Source organism: Psittacula echo, assembly GCF_963264785.1.
Source record: "Psittacula echo genome assembly, chromosome: 12".
In the NCBI taxonomy this organism is placed as follows: Eukaryota; Metazoa; Chordata; class Aves; order Psittaciformes; family Psittacidae; genus Psittacula; species Psittacula echo.
This window is the reverse complement of record NC_137747.1, coordinates 9,922,442-9,946,667: the sequence shown is the minus strand read 5'-3', so window position 1 is coordinate 9,946,667 and position 24,226 is coordinate 9,922,442. Positions and strand designations below refer to the sequence as shown.

The following is a 24,226-nucleotide window of genomic DNA, read 5'->3' as shown; positions in this document are numbered from 1 at the left end:
ATGCAGGATGCAAAGGGTGCATGTGGGGTGCAAGGGGTGCATGCAGGATGCAAGGGGTGCGTGTGGGGTGCAGGGGGTGCATGCGGGGTGCAGGGGGTGCAGACATGCCCATGCAGGTCAGAACGGGAGTGAGTTCACTGAGGCAGCAGGGTTGTGGCACAGATGCTGCAGCTGTCAGGGACATGGTTCCCACCAGCATGTGCCAGGCAGTGCCAGCATGCACCGGGCAGGGGCAGAGGGGACGAAGGAGGGCACCAGGGGGCCGGGGTGCCTGTGGCTGGCAGCTGCCGGGTTCTCCTGCGGTACTCACCGCCCGTTTCCTGAGGTACAGTGCCCGCCTCTGCCCTGAGGGTGATGAGCCCCAGAAAGAGCAAAACCAATCTCATGGTGCTGCCGGGGACGTTGTGCGTGTCCGGAGCTGAGCCAGGGATGGGTTTAAGGTCCCTGGTGCGGGTGCCTGGTGGCAGTTGGAGCCGGGTTGCCGGCCGTGCCAGGCGGCCGTGCCGCGGCAGGGGGGCAGGAGGAGGGGCAGTTCCTGGAACCCGCCGGCTCCCCGCCAGCCACCCGCTTATCTGCGGCCGAGCCCCGCTTTCGGGTCAGGGCGACCGCGGGGCCGGGGAGGGCGGCTGGGGTCAGGCGGCTGCTGAACCTGCAGTGCACAGCCCGGCCCTGCCCGGCCACCCCCTGAGACCCCCGCAGGCGGACCGGAGGTGAGAGACGTGTCCTGGGCTAGCTCCGTGTCCCCTCGTGGTGATGCGGCTGGGCTGGGACGGGGAGCGAGTGGACTCGTGCATTCCCACATGCACCCGCTGCACCCTGCAGTGGCCTCTAGCAGGTGGGTGCTGCTCCCTCCTTGTCTGGGTGCTTCATCTACCCCAACCAGTGACTGCTTGTCCAACCAGGCTTTGACACTTTGGGATGCTAATGAGCCCTTCCTTGGGGACAGGAATCCGAGGGAACTGATTTCTGCACTCCAGCCCATGACTGCTGAGGGGACATCGGTGCAGCCTCAGACGCAGTGGGATGGTCACTATGGGGTGATGGTGGCTCCAGGGCGCCCTCATGGAAACGGGAACCTCTCTTTGCCCCGGGGCAGTGCCTGCCTGCAGGGATGCTGCCGGATGCCCACCTGCACTTTCCTGCCTGTGACACAGCCCGGTGCTGCCTGCACCTCCTGGAACCCACCACAGAGCCACTCAGAACTGAACGCAGTTTATTCTGTTCCAGTGCCGTGGAGCAGCTGGGGCCAATGGGGTGCAGGGTCTGGGGGCGCTGAGTACCCTGGACAGGACCCGTCAGAGCAATGCTGGTGCAATTGGCTGGCAGTGCAGAGGACCCGGTGCAGGGACAAACGAGGGGCAATGGGTGCTGGGAGCAGCAGCAGCTCTTTGCTCACCCACAGGGTGGGATGACAGTGGCTCTGGCACCCAGCTCCTGTTGCAGCCCTTCCCAGCCAGGGCTAGGCTGTGCCTGGAGGAGATGGATGGGGTGGGCAGTGCAGGATGGGTTCTCCTGTCCTGAGCGATGGGGGCCATGGGTTGCTCCCACCCTGGGCCACTCTTGGTCCTCTCCAGGCTGGACCCGCAGCAGGGTGAGACCTGTGTGGTGCCCAGGGTTGCTGGACCTGGGGGCCTCAGGGGGAGCCTTACCTTGCAGGGAGGGGACGCAGGTCCGGCCGCAGCCTCGCAGGCAGCACTTCTGCTTGGGGGGACAATCCCTGTCCTGCAGGCACAGGAGGAGGCACCCGGCTGACCAGTCACCATCAGCCATAGGGGGACAGAGCCCGGGATGTGCTGGCACATGTGGAGAGACAGGGGTGAGGGGCTTACCTCTGGGGAGGGCACCCCTCCGGGGTGAGCTCCTCACCCGGTCCTGCGCCATGAGGACAGCAGCTGGGTCCCTGCACATCCACTGCCCCCGTGAGGGTGCTGGCCCTGGCAGAGGAGCTCAGCCCGGGACAGGGCAGGGAGGGGACATGGGGGGTCTCAGAGCCACAGGGCGCTGGTGGTGTTACCCTCGGTGGGTGGTTTGCAGATGTGTCCACAGCCGGTGGTGCAGCACTTGGCAGCCCCAGGGCAGTCGCTGTCGGTGTCACAGAGCTCCAGGCAGGGTCCCAGGGACCCTCGCAGCACCACGGGGCATGTGCCGGGCTTCGCCACAGCACGGAGACTCCCTGCTGACAACGGGGACCACGGCTGTGCCAGGATCTTGCTTCCTCCAGCCCTGCATGCCCTTGGTCCCCATTGTACCCTCATCACATCCCCTGGTCCTGTCCCCTGTCCCCAGGCTCACAGTGGCCGGGGCTGTGCCGGGGTGTGTGTGCGGCACCAGGTGCCACAGCTGGCAGCACGCGCTCCCTGGGCCTGGACGACTGCCACTGGCTGCACACCCCGCTGGGCACACGCTGGGCTTCGCAGGGAGGGGCTGTGCCACCACCGGTGCAGCTGCGGTGGACACGGGGTGGCTGCGGGGCAGCCATGGGCAGTGCCAGGGGCACACACTTGGCTGAGGCGGATGTGGGTCTGGTGAGCCCCTGCCCTTCGGGGAGCAGAGCCCCGGGAGGGGGATGGCAGGGCCCTACCTCTGTCTGGGGAGGCACAGGCCAGCCCGCAGCCAGAGAAGCAGCACTTGCGGTTCCCGGGGCAGTCCCGATCATCGGCGCAGCGGTTGGAGCAGGCAACGGCGCTCCTCTGGACACGCTTCTGTGGGCAGAGGCCGGGCTTGGCTGCAGGGAAGGGGAGGTTTGGGGCTCGGTGTGCAGCCGGCCTGGCCCTGAGGAGCCACGGGGACTGTGGAGCATGGGCCTGTCCGTGCATGGGGACACGGTGCCACCTCACCTGGCTCAGCACGCAGGCAGCGGGCGCAGCAGCCGTGGGCACAGCACTTCTCGCTGGGGCTGCATGCGGTGTCGTTGTGGCAGCTCGTGCCGCAGCTCGTGCCGCTGGCGCTGCCGGCGCGGGGGCAGTAGCCGGGGCTCTCTGCAGGGGGAGATTCCACGTGCGGCCACATGTCCGGAAGCGGGGATCACAACGAGGGCACCCGGCCCCGGCCCTCGCCCGCCTCCCGCCCAGACCCTGTAGTACCTGTGGTGGGGAGGAGGCAGGTCCGGACCGGGCCGCTCCGGCAGCACCTCTCGGTGCCAGGGCAGCTGTGGTCGGAGAGGCAGTACAGCCCGGGCGCGCGGGGCGCCCCGCGCCCCCCCGCCGGGCATTCGCCCGCCTTGCCGGGGGCAGGCAGGGCAGCGGGGGGCCGCCAAACCCGCGGGGCATGGCGCGGTGCTGCAGTGACCGGGGGGGCAGCGCCCCTGTGCCTGGTGCGGTGCTGCTGGGCCGGGGCGGGCGGCAGCTCCACGGACAGCGCCAGGAGCACCAGGAGAAGGCTGCACCCGCCTGCCATGGCGCTGCCGTTGGGGAGCTGAGCTGGGGCTGGGCCCAAGGACCGGGATTTAAACCCTGCTGGGGTGGGGTCCGGCTGCATCGAGCTGCTCCTTCCCACAGCAGCACCCTGTGGGCACCGTGGGAGCCCCAGGCACCAACAATCCAGCTCAGGGGAGGCTCCCAGGGCAGCGCTGGGCTCGCAGCCCACAGTGGTGCATCCTCCGCAGGGAGCCCTTTCCAGGTCACCAGTGACCCGTGAGCAGCTCCTGGGATGGAACACCTGGAGGCATGGGACACAGGGAGCGGTGTCCTGTCCCCAGTCCTGCCTGGGGAGCATTGCAGAGCAGAGAGCAGGTCTGCTCCCATGGGACACAGATGTGGCTGCACCTTAAAGGCCACACTCTGAGCTTGTCTGCACAGAAGCGGAGGCCATGGCAGAGGCTGGGGACCCCTGGAGATATGGTGCAACCAGTCAGTGATGGTGCTTGTCATGTGGAGCCCTTCCAGGCAGCACCAGCACCAGCAGTGGGCAGGATGCTGCGCATTCAGGAGCACAGCAGTACAGAGGGACAGCCAGGGGGGTGGCAGGGAGAGGCTGCTTTATTGGAAAGAATGCAGGGGACCCCAGGGAGGAGGATGAGGCTGAAGGCTCCAAGCCAGGGGGACGGTGCAGGGCCAGGGCCTGGGCATGCAGGACTCGTGTCGGGCAGCAGCTCCCCTGTGGCCGGGCTGGTGGGAGGCGGCTGTACCTGCAAAGGGAGCAGAGAGCTGTCAACGGGATGGGCCACAGAGGCTGCAGGGCCCCCGGGGGCTGGCGGGCACCTGACTGACCTCAGTGGAGGGGTGTCACGCAGGACACTTTGCCGCAGCCATTCCTGCAGCACTTCTGGTTCCCGGAGCAGTTGGAGTCCGACTTGCACTGGTTTGTGCAGACACCCAGCATGGGGATCCCGGGGCTGACGGGTGGGCACGTGCCGGGCTTCTCTGCAAAGGCAAAGGGACATGGCCTGAGCCCTGCCGGCACCAGCCCAAGGGGCAGGGCGGAATCTGCAGCCCCCGGAGCTGCAGGCATGGCCTAGCCCCTGTCTGCCACAGTGGAGGGACCCCCATCCTGGCCAGCAGACCCCCGGACCCCATGGTGCAGCCTGACCCCGTGGCAGCTGCGACAGTGCCTTGACCCCACTTTCCCCCATGGCTGCTGTGGCCAGCCCCGGCTGTGTGCTTGCGGTGTGTGGGCTCAGCCGGGGCCTCGTCGAGAGGCACAAGCTCCCCCCCAGCCTGTGCCCAGTGCGCAGCGTCCCTGCCATCCTGTCCAGCTGCCTGCCGCCAGCACTGTGCTCCCAGCTCTGCACCACACCGTCCTGCACTGCAGCACAGCTGGGCCAGCTCTGTTCTTGCAGGCGGCTGTGGAGGTACCAGAGCCTCAGGTTCACATCCGTCTGCCACTGAAGATCCCAACTCCTGCACCGTTCACCCGGGCTGCTCTCCAGCAGGACAGGCACAGAGAGTGAGCTCAGTTAGGTGGCCGTGGGGCCATGTCCATGCAGGGCCAGGGATGATGGCTGCGAGGCAGGACCATGCCCATGTCCTGGGCTGGCTGCTGCCCACCAGGCTGAGCGGGTAATGAGGGCTGCGAGGGGAATGGCTCAGACCCCTGCCCACTGCACCGATCCCATGTTGCTGGGAGGAGGAAGGGTGAGTGTGGCTGCTGGGAGCACACCCCAGCCCTGCCGGGGTCCCTGCTCAGTCCCCAATGATGTACATCAGCAGGCAATGTACAACGGGCGCCCAGGCCCCACACCCTGGAGCACCGGTGCCGCCGGCTGGGCTGGGCTGTGGGCTCGTGGCAGCAGCACCGGGAGCAGGAGGGAGTGTTACCGTCGGGCTTCTGGCAGGCCTTGCCGCAGGCCGCCGGGCAGCACTTGAGGGTGCTCTCGCAGTCGCCATCGGACTGGCACCCCACCGTGCAGTTCACTGCTTCTGTCGCCGGGTCTGGGCACACGCCGGCTTTTGCTGCAAGGCAAAGGTGGAGGCCATGGGTGGGTGCCGGGGAGGGAGATGCTGCCACCAGCGCCAGGGCTGGATCCAGGGATGCTGCTGAGCCCAACCGTGCTGGTCACCAGCTGGTTCTCGGCCCCGGCCCCCACCCCGGCAGGCCCTAGGGGTGGGAGTGATGCTGGCTGCTGGCCCTGGGCGTGCCAAGCTGTGCCGAGCCGTGCGCTCATACTCACTGGTGACATTCTGGGCGGATGCTGGCGGCAGCTCTGCCCAGAGAGCCAGGAGCCCTGCCAGGACGAGCACGCTGCGGGCCTTGGGCATGGTGCGGGACCGGCGCTGCGCCTCGGGCCGCCCGGCGGCCTTTAAGCTCCTGTGCAGGTGGGGCGGCGGGCGGGCGGGAGGGCTCGGCCTTCCGGGTGGCTCCCGGGGGCCGGGCAGGGCCAGGCTCCCCCTTCGCGCTTGCACAACCCGAGTATCAGGTGTCTGCCGCTGCTGGCGGCCGACCAGGGAGGGGGAGCCTGAAGGAGACCGGGCGGCCGCGCCGAAAACTGGCCGGGCAGGAAGAGCAGCCGCCAGCCCGGCCCCGTGCGCTGCACGCCCGAGCCCTCCGGACCCCGTGCCCAGCCAGGGGGGCACGGCGCTGTCGTGGCATTGTGCAGGGCTCGGTGATGGAGCCCAAGGGGATGCCGCTGGTACACCTGGCATGGGCGCACCCGGGTGGCGCATGATCTCTCCCCGCTCAGACTCATCCTGCCACTGCCACTGCAGCAGTCTTAAGCTTGAGTGGAGCTTCCAGCCTGAGTCACTGGTGCCCCAATGCTGGCACTGTGGATCGGCGGCTGCTGCCACTCGCCCAGCTCGTGCTCCAGTTGCTTGTCCTCCTCCAGCTTTCACTTCTCCACTGAAGGGCTCTCCAGGCTGCTGTGCCTCTGGCTGGCACCCACCCTGGCACTACCCCTGGTTGCCCCCGACAGCTCCTGCTGCCCGGCCGCAGCCTCCTCGCGCAGCCCCCGTCATCCTCCGCAGCCTCCAGCAGTGCTGGGGATGCGGCCTGGACCATCCGGCAGCACCGGTTGGGCGAGTGGCTGGCGGGGAGCAAGCAGCCGGCATGCTCTGGCTGCACGCCCGGTGCTCCGGACAGGGTGGTGCCGTAGGACCCAGAGCCCCTCGGCACGGCAGTGTCTGGGATACCCCTCCCGAGGCCTGTATGCGCCCTCCGGCACATGGGGATGCAGCATCGAGCCGGGGTTTGTTTGCTTCAGTGGCCAAGCAGCCTGGAGCAGCTGCTTTCCTGCCCTGCTCTCAGCAGTTCGCTGCCCTGCCAGTTTCCTGTCTCCTCCACCGGTGCTGTCAGTGGTGGCTTTAATTCCTCCTGATGCCCAGCACACTGCGCGGGAAGCCCAAGGACCCCCCTTGGCTCGCAGCTCTCAGTGTCATCTCAACACCTTTGGTTGTTTGGATGCCACTGCAATGAGGGTCCTCCTGCGTGGTGCCGGTGCTGTCCGGCTGGACCCCATGTGCTGGACCCCATTCCTGGGAATCAATCCTAGAGCATCCCAGCTCCCTGGGGCCCAACCTGGGTATGGTCACAGGCTGAGCCTGCACAGGGCAGAGAGTGAGACCTGCCCCGTCTCCAGTGATGTGCCCTTGTTGCTGGTAGAGGCACCAGGGGCAGACCCAGCTCCAGGCTGGAGCATCCTGCAGACCTGTGTGGCCAGGGGCATGTGGGGCCGGGACATGGTTCCTGCCCGAGTCACGAGCCAGTGTCCACTCTGCCGGGGTCCGTCTCCAGGTAATTTAACCCCACAGTCAACAATGCGGCAGTAAATCAGTAACTGTTTGCCTTTGCCTGCGGTCCCCTCCCTGCCACCAGTGTTTGTGCAGGAACAGCAGCTGGTGTGGATGGGCCAGTGCCTGCACCAACACCGCTCCGCGCTACACCAACACCGGCAGCAGGATCCGACCAGTGGGGATGGGAAGGGCTAGGTGCTGAGAGAGCAATGGAGCTGCTGGGGCTGGTGCCAGGACCCAGGCACGCTTGGGCTGGTGGGATGCTCCCACTGTGCCCATGAGACTGGGTCCCACTGGGGACAACGCGTGGGGGAACTGGGCTGGGCTGGTGTTTCTATCTCGGGGCTGACGCTGGGACTCCATGAATAAAGGGTGTTGCAGCCCAGTGGCCCCCAGGCCAGGGCTGGGACATGGTGCTCCTGTGGCAGGGGTGGGATGTGAGTGGTAACATGGCTGCTGCAAGCATGAACCTTGGCTATGGCCTCCATCATCCAGGCTGGACATGAGGGACCTGTGTCATCCCTGCTGGATCTATGCAGGGACAGAGCCCACCCTGATCCTGGAGCAGCAGCACTGCTGCCATTCCAGTGCTGCCAACCCCATGGTGCCATCCCTGCTGCCAGGGCAGGGGATGCCCCACGTCCCACTGCAACTGAGCTGCTGCTCCCGTGCCAGAGGCACTTCCCTTTGAGGACCATTGCCCTGGTCTGACAGTGTGATTGCTCTGCCCAGCATGTGGCATAGCCTTGGTGCTGGTGGTGAGCAGCCAGCACAGGGATGCTATGAGGATGGATGCCAGCAGCTCGGCTGCGCTGGAGCAGCCGGATGGGAGCAGGTGGGAGCCCAGGAACAGGCAGGTGGCAGGAGATGAGGGGGAACCACAGGGAAGGCGAGGGCCGTGGGGAGCAGTGTGGGTGTTGGCGGGTTTGTCCAAGGTTGTACCTTGGCCCCAGTGTGGCTGGTGGCTGCTGAGTGGCCGATCCGGCTGGAGCTGCCCCCAGCCAGGCGGAGCTGTTGGAGAGTCGGCATCACTTTCCGGAAGATAGAAATGCTTTGGCTCCTGTCCCCAGTGCGTGGCATTCAGGATGCTGCCGTCCCCACCCTGGCTTTTCCAGGCACTTCCTTGACAGAGGCTGAGGATGGCTGTAGGGAGCGCGAGGGTCCACCAACACGGCGTCCCCATCCCAATTCCTGTCCCAGGGAAGATCCTGCCTGGGGACGTGGGATCAGCAGCCCTGAGCCCAAACCCAGAGGCTCTTCCCTGCAACATCCCTGGGTGGCAGCATCCGGCACCGCTGAGCCTGGTCATGCGGGTTGCACCTAAGCCCTGCGGGTGACTGCGGCTCCTTCGTGGCAGCAGGGAAGGTGCTGGAGTCACGTCTCCCTGGGAGGGAGCATGGTCAATGATTAAAAGGGCCAGGCAAGGTGCCCCCGGCTGGCTAACCAGCCTCCCGCAGTGGAACAGAGCGGGGAAAGCTGGGAACAGTGGTAGGGAAGGACACCCCTTCCTCTGGGAGACATCGGGCCCAGGCAGTCACAGCTCGGGGTCCCCACTCTGGATGCATGGGCTAATGCATGGACATTACCTGACCCTGCCCGGTCCCAGTGACCCCTGCTGGGGCTCAGATGAGCACCCACTGGCAGGGGAATGCTGGTGCATGCTGAAGGCTGGGGGTCCCACCATGCTGCTGCTGCCACACCCCCTCCTGCCTGCACTGCCCGCACCGTGCAGACAACGCCGGCCCCTGTTCGTGCTGCAGAGCCAGAGCCTTGGTGGGTTGTGGGGTGCCCAGAGCTGGGGAAGCGCCTGCCTCTGTGCTGGTGTGATCGCTCTGACTTGCTCATCCCATGCAGGACCCCAGCCTGGGTCAGCCCCACAGCTGCCCAGTGCCCCCTGAGCACTCACCAGTGTTGGCAGGAGCCGCAGCATCCAGCTGCATGTGGGTGCACAAGGCGAGGATGCCCAGGAGCAGAACGATGGCAGTCTTCATGGTGCTTCCTGCAGGTGCTGATGGGCAGCGCGGGTCGCCGGGGGTTTATATCTGCGTGGGGCTGGGGAGGGGCCGCGCACACATAAACCTTCATGTGCTGAAACTCGGCTGCAGCTCAGTTGTGCCCGAGGCAGCGACAGCCCCATGACATGTTAGTGCCTGAGAATCATTTACCACAGCCGGGTAAGTGCCAGGCTGCAGCTGCGCTGGGGATTGCAGCACCCTGCAGCACCCCACAGCACCCAGAAACACCCTGCTCAGGGCACAGGGAGATGCAGCCATGGGCTGGGGCTTCCCCCATGGCCATGGGGAGCCTGGAGGAAGGGGTTGAAGCTCTGGGGCTTGGGAAAGAGGGGACAGAGGGAGGGCTGGTACATTCAGAGTGGCCCAGAGAGTGCAGTTGGGACTTTTCCTGTGACTGCAGGAGCTGGGGGTGCTGGGGAGGACCCATAGGTAGGGGTCAGAGGGTGGTCGGTCCCCTCATCAAGCTGTGGGACTGCACACCACCAATGTCAAGTGCTGCTCATGTGTCACAAGTGATTAGATGAGTTCATGGGACAGGAACTGAGCAGGAGAATGGTTCCATGTGGCAGTGGCTGTTCTGGCAGCACAGCACAGGGTATTCTGGGACAGAGCAGCTCAGGGTCTGTCCCCTGCCATACCCACATATAGACCTGGCGCCTGCCTCCCCCGTCCCACCTCGGTGGCTGCATCTCACGGAGCTGCAGGTGAAGCCGATGTCCTGCGGGCGAGCGTGGCCTCGGGGGAGTGCAGCCTGTGCGACGTGCCAGGCCGGGCGCACCCACAGCCCGCTCCGTGCTCCGAGCACCATTCCAATGTGGGGACAGGCGGGGGGCTGCTGCCGTCATGTCCTGGCAGACGGGTGCTCTGGCGGGGTCAGCACCGGGGCTGCCTTTCACCTCCCCGTGTGCGGATCTGTGGAGAAGCCCAAGGTTAACACTGCAGGGAGGACACGGAGAGCCCGGTGCAGTGAACGGTGGCAGTGCTGAGGGTGACGTCTGCTCTGTGCCCTCAGGGACCCTGCGGTGCTGCCACTGCTGTGCCCTGACCCCACCAAATGGGTTTGCACCTCTCACCGTGCCCCACCGAGTCGCTAAGGTCGGGCAGAGGCAGAGGGGGACGCCGAGGACGGTCCCTGCCCCGGGGCTGTCACAAGGCCAGCCCGGCTGGAAGGAGCTGTCTTTGTGCCGAGGCCAACGTGAGCTCTGCGGTCTCGTTCAGGGTTTTACAGCTCAACGATCGCATTTCCCCACTTGGGGAAATTCCTGTTTGCGTCATCCCTGCTCCCAGTGGCCAAATGCACTTCTTGTTACTGAAACTGTTTGAAACAAAGGGACCATTGGCCAGAGAACCGCGGCTGTGGAAGCAGTCCCATCCCTGTTTATGTGCGTGGGGTCTCTCTAAGCGATGCCTTTGCCCTGACGTGGCAGGTGCCGCGGTGCTGATGTTGGGAGTCACCAGTGTCCCTTGAGCAGTGCCCGGTCCTTTGGCTGGTGCTGGTGGCTCCTGGCTCGGGGGGGCTTCAGCCTCCCCCCGGCTGCGTGCGCCCATCCCGTGCCATTAACCGCATTCGTGTCCTTCCCTGTGTCCCGGGTCTGGGGGACTGTGCCCCCCACCTGCAGCCCCACTCGCCCGCTGCCCCCTCCCTGCCTGCAACCCCCCTCTTTCCCCGTCCTGCCGCGCAGCTCCGCGGTCCCTGTCCCAGCGCAGCATCCCGGGCTCCGGCCGGCAGAGGAGGCTGTTGCTCCGTCAGAGCGCGCTGGGGCTCCCGGCCGGTGTTTAAGCGGCCGCGGAGCCGGGGCTGCTCCCTCGGGCCGGTTCGGAGGTGGACGGAGCAGAGGCTTCACCAGGTCCGAGCGCGGCGCTGCCCTCCTTGTATCGGGTGAGGAATCACGGAGAGGCCGCGGGAGAGCCCCAGTTCGGGGCATGGCTCGGGGAAGTCCCGAGGAGATGGTGCCGAACCGGTGGGTGATGCCTCCTCCCGCAGCAGCGCGGTGCTCCTGGGCAGGGCAGAGGGCTGGGGCCGGGGGGCCCCAGGTGGTGTTCGCTCAGGTTCTAACCCATCATTCTGGTCAGAGAGTTTATTCCCCAGATTTCGGTGGCAAGGCGGAGCAGGGCTCAGTGTCAAAGCCGCGATACCCTCCCCATGGGTCCCTGGCAGCTCTGCAGGCACAGATAGCGAGGAAGTAGGAGCAGGGGAGATAAAAAACCTCCTGAAAGTGCCATCGATTATTCAGCTCCTTCCTCACCTGCTCTGCTCGGCCCCGAGCGGGCGCCGCGGCAGCTGCCGAGATGAGAGCCCCTGTTTGGGGAGGGATGGGGCCAGCACCTCATCCCCAGCACCCTGATCCCAGTCCCCAGCATCATGACTCCTGTCCCCAGCCCCTGTTGTGCCGTGTCCCACAGTCCAGCTCTTGGGGTTAATGGCACCTGAATGATGCCATGGAGGCTGCTGCTCCATAACAGCTCTACTAGCTCTGATCCATAACCACCGGCTGTGGTGGTGCCAGGACGCTGGTGTGGGGAGGCTGGGGCTGAGTGGTGCTGGCTGTTCGAGGCCTGGTGGCAGCCCCATGCCACGCGTGGTGTGCTGGCTGGCGGCACAGAAAAGCGGTCTCCCAAAATGGGGTTTTTATTACAGCCATACATCACCACGGTGCCTGATGCAGGCAGACGGCAGTGATTTTTCGTCGTGGTTTACAGACAAATGAGGTGAAGGAAAATTGATGTGAACTTTGCTATAGCGAGAGGTCGGGCGCGGGCAGGGAGCTGGTTATGGATGAGCCGGGGACTGCCTGGTCCCGGCCCTTCTCCGGGCTGGAAGCCTGGGAGCATTTGCAGCGGCAGGGCCGGGAGCATCATGTCCACTGTGGGGACTGTGCTGCAGTTCCAGCGGCTGCAGGAGGGGGAGCTCCGGCTTTCCCAGCCCCCATTGCCCGCAACACGTTCTGAGCAGGCGGCTGGGCCCGTCCCTGGCTGTGGGGATGCTCGGACGGATGTTAAGGGGGAGCATGTGGGCAGGGTGATTAATTCCAGCCGGGATTCATTAGCGCTGCAGACGCGGTTTGGACGTGCAGCGTCGGGTGAGCTGCTGTCAGTGCCTTCTGGCGACATCTCAACTGCTTTTACCACAATTAAAGCTGCCTTCAAATGCCACAGTCCTGCCCAGTATAAGATAACAGTTAATACCCTCCAATAGTGCCTATCAGCTTCTCCATAAGGTCCATAAATATTAATACAATTCTAATTAGTTCCTTTAAATACATTACCTAAGTGAAGCGTTTCCTGGGCAATAAATCAGTGGCGGTTCAGCGCCATTAAGCGGATCATGTGCTCTCCCCGCCTGTCCCATGGCCAGTCCTGCTTGCCAGGGGATGGGTCCCACAGCAGCCTGTGCCGTGCCATGTGAGGGCTGGTGGTGCTCCTGCCTTGGGAGTTTCCAGCTGTGGGATGGGAAAGGGGGTGGGTTTTGGGGCTGGAACAGCCATGAGCTGGTGTATGCTGTGATGCCTTCCTGCTGTGCTCGAGGGCTCTCCCAGCTCATGTCATGACAATGCAGCTCTGCGTGGGGAGGATGCATCGTGCAGTTGCTGCACTGGAAAAGAGCAAATACCAAACTCATTTGCCTGAGGAGAAATTAATACAGTGTGAAACACGTAGTGGGTGATTTAAGAAGTGAATTTAAAATCTCAACACAAATAGATTTTTTTTATAAGGTCAGAGGAAAGATTAAACTCTCCAGACAAGCACAGCACTTGCCATTTCCAGCTTCGTTTGCACCATAAATATTTGGGGCTGGTGCCATGTCTGTGCACTGCCCACGTGGGTCAGATCCTGCTCACTGTTGCAAGGTGATCTCAGATCCAGGCGTGGTGCTGGGTGAGCAGCAATGTCCTGGCATGTTGCCATTTCCGGCTCCTCTTCCTACTGCCCAGCAGGGACCAGGATTGATGGTAAGAGATTTGAAAGGCTCCAAATGTGGAGGTTGTATCACGGAGCCACCCCATCCATCATGAGACGTCCATTATTAAGTAACACCCTGCATGCTGGGCTGATTTCACACCTTATCTGAACCCAGCAGCTGTGCCCTAAATCCTGAGCGCTGTGACTGTCTGGAGGAATTCGGCTGCCTATGCTTAAAATTAGCGTTAGCATTTATCATTTCCCCACACCAAATAGCTTTTGTGTCGGCACTTGGCAGTACTCATCTGTCACAAAGACTCTGGCTGCCCAGGTCTGTGCCCTCTCTGTCACTGTTGCAGGACCCCTTGATGGCAAAACATCACCCAAAGAACAAGTGAAGCCGTTTGGCCTCTCCTTTCTGCTTGGGCTGGTGGCACCACTGCTGGTGAGCACCTCCTTGGTCCCCTTTGGCATGGCAGGCACCAGCTCTGCTCCTGGCCTGGCTGTCCACATCCCTCCATCCCCAGTGCAGCCAGGCACAGCGTGCAGACCCTGTCTGGGCACGTGGTTTGCGGTGCCACAGTACTGGGCCCCTCCTGGCTGCTGCTGCCTGCAGCTGTCCCTGGCGAGGAGCTCCTGCCAGGCAGGCGATGCTGGAGCTGTCGGTGTGATGAAAAGCCTCCTGCAGCAATGCAGATAACATACAAGCACAGGTCAGGCGAGGCCCCTGTAGCCCATCCATCAGGCGCAGCAGCTACAGGCGCTCCCTGTGCCACCATCTGATGCACGTTATCCGGCACAAATGTGTTTCTTCCCCCAAGGTTAAACGGATGAGTGAGGTTCACGCACTGACAGCTCCGCCTGCCCTGGTGCGAGCGATAAACGAGCTGCAACAACCAGAGTGAGAGAAAAAGGGTTTGTTTTCTGTCAAATTCTCCTTTTGATGGTGCTGGCACGAGGACAGTGGCAGCACAGGGACAGAAGGTGGGGATCAGCTCCTGGTGTGGCTGCGGGGCAGCTGGTGATGGGTGTTGTCACAGCCATGGTGGCTGTCACCGTATCACCAGTGGTGATGGATGGGTGGGAGTAAGGACTTGCCGTGGCTCTGGAGCATGTGCTCAGTGCGGCCCCAGCACGGTGCTGAGCTGTGCCCACTGCCAAGCTGTGCCCACTGTGTCTCTGGCTCTGCCTGCTCCAAGTGCTTCTGCTGCTGGGGCTGAGCACGGTGCCACGGTGCAGGCCAGGCCGGCGTCCTGCCGCGCTGCTGCTGCCCTCGCTCAATGTCACACTTGGAGCCTGTCAATGTGAAGAAAGGTTTGCAGGCGATAAGCGATCACGCTGTCAGCCCTGGGCGCTGATTTACCGCGGCGGCGCTAACGGAGCGCGGATTTTTCTTAATCTAAATTGAAAACTACTCAAGTAGAAAAATAATTTTATTGCTTCATGTTGAAGGGGTGGGGGGAGAGGAAGGGGAAGAACTGCACAGGGCGGGGGCCTGGGGCTGCCCATGCCCCCACGTCTCTGCTCCCAGTCCGGGCCAGCACCCCCAGCCCATCAATCTGGATCTGCAGCATGAAATACGTGGAGGGGCTGGGAGTGGGAATGGGAATGGGCTGTGCCAGTGTGAGGGTTCTGAAGCATGGTCATTTCAGCATGGGGGTCCCCATGTTGAGTCCCAGCATTCAGGAGGTCAGGATTCAGGTCCACAGGAGTCATTTTCCATTAGCCAGGAGGTGGGACAGGGGTGGAGGGGGCACAGCATGGTCCCAGCCCCACTCGAGGCTATGCCACAGGCCCCTGGTGCTGGCACAGGCGGGGATGTGCTGCCTTGCAAAGAGATGGGTAATTTGGAGTGCGAGCAAATTCTGGGAGCATTTGCTGAGCTGGGTAATAACGCGCCCAGTGAGCTGCAGCCTGAGCATGCCGCCAAATTAAAGGGATTTTTTTCCCCTTTAATTTAAAAGTCACCGTTGGGAAATCTCCGTTGGCCACGGCACTGATTTCCCCCCGGCCGCCTTCCTGCAGAAACCTTTAATTTTGATTGTCACACTTTGTGGAGTTTAACTCGGGGAAGCAGAGCCATAAATAAGGTGCTGCTCTGGCTCCAAGGCTCCAGCTGTGCCGGGATGGTGACAGCACCAGTACAGCAGGATGGCAGGATGGGCATGGGCATCCCACCAGGACCATGGCAGGGGTTGCACTGGACCGCTTTGGCCTTGGAAGGCAGCACCAGGGAGGGTGTCAAAGGCTGCAGGTTTGGCTCTGGGCTCTGCTCTGTCACTGGGGTGCTGTGGGGCCAGAGGAGGTGCCGTGGGCAGCCTGGGGCTGGGGTTCCAGTGTCTCTGGTTCCTGCAGCTTGGTGGAACCAGCGTGTGACCCGTCCTCTCCCTGCTGGGGGTTTGGGAGGGAACTGCCTGGCAGCCTGACTTGGCGCAGAGCTGGTGTGAGCTCTGGGAAGGTTCCAGCCCGTTTGCATTTCACCCTTCAGTAATTTCACATTTACAGGTGCAATTAAGAGGCCAGCCTGGCATCATGAAGCCATCATTGTGGAGAGACCTGAATCCTGACCGGCTCCCGGGTGTGTTCCCATCCCTGGCCATCCGCCTGTCCGTGGTCACACCGTGGTAATGCTGCAGTAACGGGCCTTGACTACATTAGATGTGGGTTGTTTAACTTCAACGCTGCCTGAGCCCTTCAGGTGGTGGCACAGGGCACAAGCAGGGGGGAGTGGTGTTGAATGGTGGCCACAGCACAACCAGGGCTGGGCTGGATCCGTGTTCATCACCCCAGCAACCCTGTGTTTTACAGGCAACCCACCGATGTGGCAGTGCTGGCTGGATCATGATGCCCAGGACAGCACCAGCAGCACATCCCTCCTGCCCCCTTCTCCCGCTGCAGTGGGATGTGGCTGGGAGAAGCCGTCTTTCCCTTTAAGCTTCCTCCCAGTTTAACTGGATAGCTTCGAGCCCCAGCTCATGATTTCGGCAGCAATTTGGTCTGAGATTTCTTCCTTTGCCTCCATTATCCACTCTGATTAACTGAGCTGCCCCTGTCAGCGCTGCTCGGTGGCGCGGGGAGCGCCGGCGAGAACCTGTTAAAATGCATGAGCCTCTCCTGGGCAGCGATGCCCAACTGCAGGGACGGGGCTGCGGCTGCAGCGGGGCCCTGTCCAGGGCTGGTGGCAGTGCTGGGGTCCCACGGGGTGTAGGGCTGCAGGCAGGGCCCCACCATTCCTCGTACTGCGGCTTTTCCACTCTGCAAATGCTCATTTCACATTCCAGCTCCAACTTGTTCCCTTTTTTCCATTTTAATAACACCGAAAGCATCCGGAAGCACTGCAGCACCCGCGGAAGAGCGAGAGCTGACATAATTAAAAAGTGGCTTCAATCAGGCTGTTTTCCTAATGGTTTGTCCTATCAGCCCACACGGCCCTGCACCCCTGTGCTCCCAACCCCCTGAGGCATCATTTACATTCCTTAATAACCCCTCATCACTATTCATGACGTGGGGAGGGCAATAACGGCTGAGTGCACAGCACTAATTCAATTTCTGCGAGGCTCAGTGTGTTTAGTTAATCACCGCGGGACCCGGGTTACTCACTACAATTATTTATTCAGAATTAGATCTCAAAGCATCTGGATTGAAACCTGAACTCGGGATAAAATGAAGCCGGGATTCGGCTGCCCCCGCTGCTGGCCCCCGCCGCGCTCAGCCGCTGCTCCCGCACCGGCGCTCAATGCCGCGCTCGGGGCAGCCTTTGCGGGTCACTTCTGGGTTCTGGCGGCAGAGAGGGGCTCTAGACCAGGCGTACGTGGGCTGGGGCCCTGCCTGCAGCAGCAGCACGGCCTGGGGGGCTCCCACATGCTCCGGCTTCGCCCCCAGCTGTGTCGGGGGCTCGGGGCATCCCCACTGCATGGTGCAGGGGACGGGAGGTGCTGTCCCCGCTGTCTGGTTCCCATTCCTGGCTTTCAGTGCCGGCGCTTTCACAGCTCCCAGCAGCTGGGTTTGCAGCCCTCAGGATGAGAAACGGTACCTGAGCTGCTGCGCCTTCCCTGCGAGGCTGCAGGCTCCTGGCAATCACGTTGTATTTAGGGCAGTTAATGCAGCAGCTTCTCAAATTCCTGACTTTATTTCTCTGCCCAGGCCTCCTGGGGAAGCGAATCGACCACGTTCTATCCCTTTGTCTAACGAGGAGAAGCTGCAGGCGGGAGGTGCCGTTCTGAGTGAAGAGTATTCATAGATCATAGAATCATGGAATGGTTTGGGTTGAAGGGGCCTTAAAGCTCCTCCAGCTCCAACCCCTGCCATGGGCAGGGACACCTTCCACTGGAGCCGCTTGCTCCAAGCCCCCATGTCCAACCTGGCCGTGAGCACCCCTGATGCCTGCCTCCACCCGGGGTCTCCTGCTGCACTTTGCAGGTTTTACAGCCATGGGGGTATTTGTTGCCGTGGGACTGCGGCCGTGTCCCGGATGGAATGATCCCAATTCTCCACACGGCAGAGCCAGAGGATGCGGTGATGATCCCTTTATCCCATCTTCCACACACAGATCTGTCGTGTTAATTCTGGCATGACGGATGCCGCTGCTCTGTAACGGAGCCACGGCACGCGGGGGGCACCGCTCCAAACGTTATCTATTGGTTTAATTTGGCGAGTGCTCAGCGCGGGCTTCTGCCGGGATGTGCGCAGGAGCTGCAGGCGGTGCTGTGCGGAAACATCGCAGCTCAGAGCGGGTTTCTAACGCTAAGTCACAATAAATCCGGTCAGACTCGGGCCAAGTCGATTCTCTTTAATTGCTCCCATTAGTTAAGCTGCGAACGCTAAGCAATGGTTGAACGTTCGAACGGTTCGAGTGCAACCGCTGACGCTGGAGTCCGGCGGTGCGCACGGGGGTTGGTGGCGCGGGGCTCAGCGGAAGGATACAGGACCACAGGGGTTGGGGCCGGCACCGCGGCACGCGGGGGCCGCCGGGACCTTTGCCCTCGGCAGGCTATAAGTAACCCGGGCTGCTTTGCGGCGGTGTGGTGCTTTTTGCCTCTCGCTTTCCGGCAGAGTGGCGCGCTCCCAGCTCTCCCTTGCTGCTTGCCTTACGGCGCGGTGTCGCGCGGCCCCGGTTGTTGGCGACAGTTCCGCGGTGGCGGGGCCCGGCCGGTGCCATGGACGTGGGGGAGCTGCTCAGCTACCAGGTGAGCGGTGCCCACCAGGCCCGGGGGAGCGGCCCCGGCTCTTCCTGCCGCCCCGCTGGGGAGGGACGGGGCGGCCCCGGCCGGGAGCGCGGTGCCTGGCCATTGGTGCTGGTAGCGCGGAAGGGCCGTGTCGCCGCAGCTCCAGACGGGCCGCCGTGAGGACCGTGCCCGGCCGCGCTCGCAGGACCCCGGTACAGTGCTGCTGAGGCCTGTCCCTCCCTGGGACACGAGGAGCCCTGGTTGGGGCCGGTTACCGGCGCTCCTGAGGGCCGCGGCCGTGCCGCTGATGGGTTCTCCTGGGCAGACGCGGTTCGGTGCCGCTGCCGGGCCCTGTCCTGAGTAAAACTAGCGCTGGTTTCTGCCCTGTGCTCTCGCTCTTCTTTCCCCTTTTTCAGGACAAACCCCATGCGATTCCTTTTATCCTGTGAGTGTTCTGCTCCCGGTGTGTGGCTGCTCCTGGCTCAGAGCTCGGTTATAACGTGGATGGTGCTTTCACTGCCAGGGGTGGGTTTGCGTCCCCGTGTGGCTCGGGGCCGGCGCTGCCGTTCTATGTGTGGCAGCTTTGGCTGGTACCTCAGTGCCCGGCGTTATCCCAGCACAGGAGCGGTGTGACTCGATCCATGTCTAAATTCCAGACACAGGATTCCTTATGGAATCCCTTCCCATGTGCTCCCGGTGTGTGGTGTTCTGTGGGGAGACCGTGTATGTTCAGAGGTGGAAGGAGCATCCTGCTTCAGAGCACGTGTCTGTGTGTCCAGAGGGTGTCCCTAGGAGGTGCACAAGGAAGGAGGGGATGTTGGATGTTACCTTTGAGTCTGGGGAATTTCTCACCATTTCTGAGTTTAGACCTCCCCAGTCGGGTTAGGATTGGGGTGAATACAGGTGAGGGGAGAGAGGAGCAGGAGGTGGATAAACAGCTCTGCTGGTTCTGAGAAATGGGATTCCCTTCTGCTAGGGCTGAAAGATGGAAATGGGAATTGGAAGGAGCAGATTTTGCTGCCTCCAGCCCATCAGGTGTCTGCCATGGCTCTGAGTCAGGCAGAGCAGGGGCTTTTCTGTGGTGGTCTTGGAAATGCACACTGTTGTCCACCAGGAGAATCAGAGACAGAGTAGTTCTGTAGTGCCTGTGCCACAGAAAGGAGTACAACCTGTGTGTGGTGGAGAAATGAAGGGAGCTCCATGTTGTTCCCAGCTGATGGGCTGCTGCTTCTGTGAGGAGGAGGAGGGCTGCTGTCTGGTGCCATGAGGCTGCCTTGGGCACAGCTGGCTCTTTTCCTGCCCTGGGCTGGTTCAGGATCTCCTTTACCATTGCTGCAAGGATGGCACTGGGTGTTGGGGGCGGGTGTTGTGCTCCTCAGCTCTCTGATTTTAATCTCTTGCTGCAGATGAATCTGCCTCCTCAGCTTCCCTCAGCACAGCCCACAATAATTACTTTTCTCTTGCAGTGTTTTGAATTTCTCTCCTCTAAATGCCTGATCTGTGCCCTTGCTTAATCAAGATGATGTTCTTCCTCGCTGCCAAGCCTGGCGTGGAAGATTTCGGGCACTGTGCCACTGACTCAGCACCACGTGTGGGGAAAAGGAACCTCTTGCAATAAAAAATACAATTAAACAGCACCTGGCAGTTTATACAAGCTCAGAAATCCATAAACTTTATGTTTTGCTGCAAAACAGTTGCAGATGGTCTGAGCTGATGGTTAAATATCGCTGCTGTTCTGCCCAGCTCCTGTGTCTGGTCTCACATTCCGGGGGGGGTAATGGAGGGGACAGAGCCAACCCTGGCTCTTCCCAGAGATCCCTTCCAGTTGGGAGTAATAAGGGAGACTGCTTTAACTGCCATTCAGTGCAGCTCTCGCTGCTGTGAGTGATCATTACAAATTGCTCATTTTTTAATGCACTATTAGCAAACTCAGATAACAGAAGCAGCAGCAGATAAGGGGTGAGGTCTGACTGGGGCCGGGCCATCTGCTCACTGTGGGAATGGGCTGAGTGTGGTTTGTAGTGGGATGAGTCCCTATGGATCAGAAAGGCACAATGATTGCTGCTGCTGTAGCTCATTCCCTGTAAATCTGCACTGGAATGGGTGCCCTGGTGCAGGGGCCGCTCAGCTGTGGGATTTTGACTCTCCAGCCTTCTTGTCCCAGTGCCTCTCATCCTGTTTGTGGGTTCAAACATGGAGCTGTCACTGGCCCCGTGTGGCGGAGCCTGCGTGTACTTACTGGTGCGCTGGTACCCAGCCTGGTGCACTGCTGGCTGCAGCTGAGCTTTTAGTTTACTTTTTGCTGTGTTATCCCTGGCCGTCAAACCAGGGCAGGGAAGGTCCCTGCCCCGCAGGGTCCCAATGGCTGTGTTCCTCAGGATCAGTCTGGAGAGGATGTGGGTTCTTTCTCTCTGACAGTAATAATCCATATCCACGGGAGTACAGGGCATGACTTGCATTTTGGTTGCCTCAGCTTGTGTGAGTTTGAGCTTTTGGGGCTTGATGAGATTTCTGGATTTTCCTGGTACCAGTTCCCCATTTTTAACACTCGGATCCTGCAGCATCCGGAAGTGTGGTGTTTCAGGAACAAAACCAATCAAAGTACGATTGATCAAAGCTTGGTTCATCACAAATGCTGGACACAAAATGAAGAAGTTAGTGAAGATGCCTCTGGAGACCGGGGCTTGCTCTCGGGGGTCCTGCCCTGGTAGCTCCTGCGGTGCTTGCTGCTATGGCGGCTCAGGGCGTGCTGCGGCCGCTGCAGGAGCTGCATCACTTAGGAAGATTGATTTCGGGTTTCATTCACAATTTCTGAGCTCACAGTAACGAGGTTATGTACAAAGCAGATGTCTCAGTAATGTGAAACTCCATTACTGAGGCTCCTCTAAACCTGTGTGGTGCTCAGAGAAGGCTGAAAGCAACTGGGGGCCTAAACAACGTTCTTGGATCTGATGGGGCCCTTGATCCTGGTATTAATGTGCTGTCAGTGCTCTGAGGGAGATGGGGGCCCTGGGCAGAGCCTGTTCTGTGTTTGGGGTATGGTTGCTCTCACATCCGCTGGGTGCTTGTGTTCCAGGGGCTGTGAGCAATGGGTGCTTCCAGGGCAGGTCTGTGCTCACCTAGGGTCTGTCCTTACCGCAAAGCACTTATGGCTGGGTCTGGGAGAGAAACAAAGATAATTCCCTTCACCAGTCATGAGGAGCTTCTGTTTACTTGTATTTTATAAATGTCAGCTTCTTAAAGCCCTTTTGTATTTTTCTGCTTTTTGTGTGGCAATATCAGTGTTAGATTTAAATGAAAATGTCTTTGGAATAAATTACTGTGAATGCTCTGCAGTCAGCGGAACGGAATTAAGCTTAACTAACAAAACAATTCCACACTGCTCTTCTTGTGCCTTTACTAATGAATCCCAGCTCCTCGCCAAATGCATCTTAGCACAGCTGATTATAAACCCCACGTTTTATTTAGCAAACAATGAATTTTCCCTTCCCTACCAGAAAGCAAAACTTGTTTTGATGTGCATAAAGCTGTGACACTGTTTAAATGTATGTGTTAGAGCACAATATATGTGTTTGCACAATATCACTGTGAGGATGGTGGGACACTGGCACAGGGTGCCCAGAGAAGCTGTGGCTGCCCCATCCCTGGCAGTGTTCAAGACCAGGGTGGATGGGGCTTGGAGCAAGCTGCTCTAGTGGAAGGTGTCCCTGCCTGTGGCAGGGTTTGGAACTGGATGAGCTTTAAGCTCCCTTCCAACCCAAACCATTCCATGATTCTGTGGTTCTATGGACATACACCAGTGTCAGCACAGCAATGGATGTGCTTAATTCTTGTTGGTTGGTGACAGTCCTTGAGCAAATGCAAACCTCAGGAGAGTCAATGGGCAGAGGCTGATGCTCACCTTGAGCCATGGGAGCTGGGCAGGTGCTGAGTGCCTCCCTCCAGCCTCTGTTCCTTGGTTTCATTAGTGCTGGAGAACAGCAATATTCTGAGTGAGATTTTTGCGTAACATCAATAACAGAAGGAAAAACCTTAATGCCCACTTAATGTGTTTGCTGGGAATTCAATTACTGCCTATTGCTGCTCTGTTGCAGCATTAATAATTGCACACAGGGCAGCTCTATAATTTATCATAATGATTCCTGGGATGTGTGACAGAAGATTCCTCCTCCCAACAATGCACAAATACAGAAAGGATAAAGCAGTTGAGAGTGGGGCAGGGTATAAATGCTGCTGCTGAGGGTGTGCTCAGAGGAAAGGGCTTGGTGTCATGGAGTTTTAACTTAGATTTGTTGGGGTGATGCAGCCCCTGCCCATGGTCCCCCCCTGCATCTGACACCCCCCTGGTCCCTCATTACAGCCACGTTTCACTGAGGGGGGTTTGTTCCTCTTTTAATGCTTAGGAATGAGTGCGGAATGAGATTCTGACCCCCTGACTCAGAGCAGCCAGGGCAAATCTTGTGGGGCCTTTTGCTAGAGAATTCAGGATTCCCTATTTCTGTCGCTGTGTGTAATGCTGATCTGTCACGGGTGGATCGGGATGAACGGGCTGTTACTGAGTGAGGGGAAGGACAGGGACCTTTGTGTCTCTAAGGGCACTGAGTAGGGAACATGTATTTACCACAGGTTTTTCCTTAGACAGTTCCTTTAGAAGAGCACCTTTTCTCTTTTTCCTTATTGGGTTGCTCATTGCTTGGGGAGGGTTTGAACTCCTGGTTGTTGACAATGACACATTTGTTTCTAAATGGAGCTGTGTGAAATTAGACTTTAATGTACCTAGAAGAGAAGGAATAGGAATTTGCTTTAAAAAAAGCCCCAACAACCACCCCCCCTCCCCCAACCCCTTCTGGCAAATGAATTTTCATTTCAAAGAATCTCTGAGTATGCTTCTGCTTCACAGCTATTGCATTATGAGCTGAGTAACTGCTTTAAAAGTGCATGGGAGCACTTTAGAAGAGTTTAAAGTCCGGAATGTTCTGTCCCTAATGGAAGTGGAAATGGCAGAGAGGATGTAGGGAGGAAGGAGACGGATAATGGGTTTGAAGAGGTCTAGCTGGGGGCCAGCACCGAGAGCTTCCATTTGTGCTAATCAGGAGCAGAAACTTGATTCTGCCTCTCCTTGAAGTGGTGATAACTTGGTAACCCTGAAAACAGCCAGCTGGTGGCCAGGCTGGTCCAGCTGGCTTCTGGGTGTAATGGGCACTTTGGGGGCCTTCTGGCTGCCATGGGCACTTCGGTGCTGTTTGGGTGGCGTCTTTTGTTGGGTTGGGTTTTGGGTTTTGTTTTACGTCTCTCCCAGAGCAGGGTTTTCCTGGGAGCAGAGCTTTCCTTTGCTGGCTTTTCCTTTATTTTACCATGGAGGTAAATAGCTGCTCGATGCTCCCTGGGCTGTGCAGAGGAGCAGCTGGATCTGGCCTGTGGCGTGCACATCGGGATTGCAGCAGGAATGCCTTATGAGCAGTGATGGGAAGTCAAAGTATTTTTTCTGTGGTCATTGTTCTTAACACACAGGCTGCTTTCAAATGGTAAAGAATTAAGCCTTGTTTTCTTGTAGGTGTAGAGCATGGGCTGCTCTGTTCCAGCCTGATTGTCCTTCAGAAAAATGGGAGGCACCAAGTTTAATATCCTTGTAGTGCTTGAGGGGAGAGTTTCTTCTTCTATTGCAAATGCTGCCATCCGTTTTTGCCTAAATTAAACCACAGGATCAGGGTTAATGGACTTTTTCCTTGTCCCTGGCAAATTACCTGTAATTTTGACGATTAAATAGAAATTGTGGCACAAAATCATGGGTCAGTGGCTGGGGCTGGACTCCTGCCTCGGACGCTGTAGCCTTTGCCTGCAGAGATGTTTTCCTGGGAATGGTGTTCATAGATCAAACAAGGTAGGATGTTGACACAGCTCTTGGCAGAGGCATTCATCTGCCCATGTGATGTTCCACTTCACTAAATTAATTTCCTTTCCCATTTTCAGAGCTGTTGAG

The 24,226-nt window shown here is 60.0% G+C and overlaps 3 protein-coding genes across 3 annotated transcripts in view; 1 reads left to right on the top strand and 2 right to left on the bottom strand.

Annotated features, from left to right (window-relative positions):
* Window positions 1-1,985: 1,985 nt before the first annotated feature.
* On the bottom strand, window positions 1,986-3,009 carry LOC308226192 (WAP four-disulfide core domain protein 2-like; the record flags this gene model as incomplete). The annotated part of the gene is made up of 3 exons (XM_080627691.1): window positions 1,986-2,173; window positions 2,582-2,725; window positions 2,838-3,009. 3 exons carry the CDS (start codon window positions 3,007-3,009, stop codon window positions 1,986-1,988), a joined length of 504 nt encoding a protein of 167 aa, XP_080483817.1.
* Window positions 3,010-4,209: 1,200 nt separating this feature from the next.
* LOC308226388 (WAP four-disulfide core domain protein 2-like) lies at window positions 4,210-5,696 on the bottom strand (the record flags this gene model as incomplete). Its single annotated transcript, XM_080628077.1, has 3 exons — window positions 4,210-4,361; window positions 5,256-5,390; window positions 5,609-5,696. The coding sequence occupies 3 exons, from the start codon at window positions 5,694-5,696 to the stop codon at window positions 4,210-4,212; spliced, it is 375 nt and encodes a 124-aa protein (XP_080484203.1).
* Window positions 5,697-18,145: 12,449 nt separating this feature from the next.
* The window catches only part of CTNNBL1 (catenin beta like 1), a 42,697-nt gene continuing 36,616 nt past the window's right edge, over window positions 18,146-24,226 (top strand). The window contains exon 1 of the mRNA XM_080627621.1: window positions 18,146-18,267. Coding sequence (XP_080483747.1) covers window positions 18,238-18,267 — 30 coding nt within the window. The 5' untranslated portion in view covers window positions 18,146-18,237. The remainder of the gene's footprint in view (window positions 18,268-24,226) is intronic.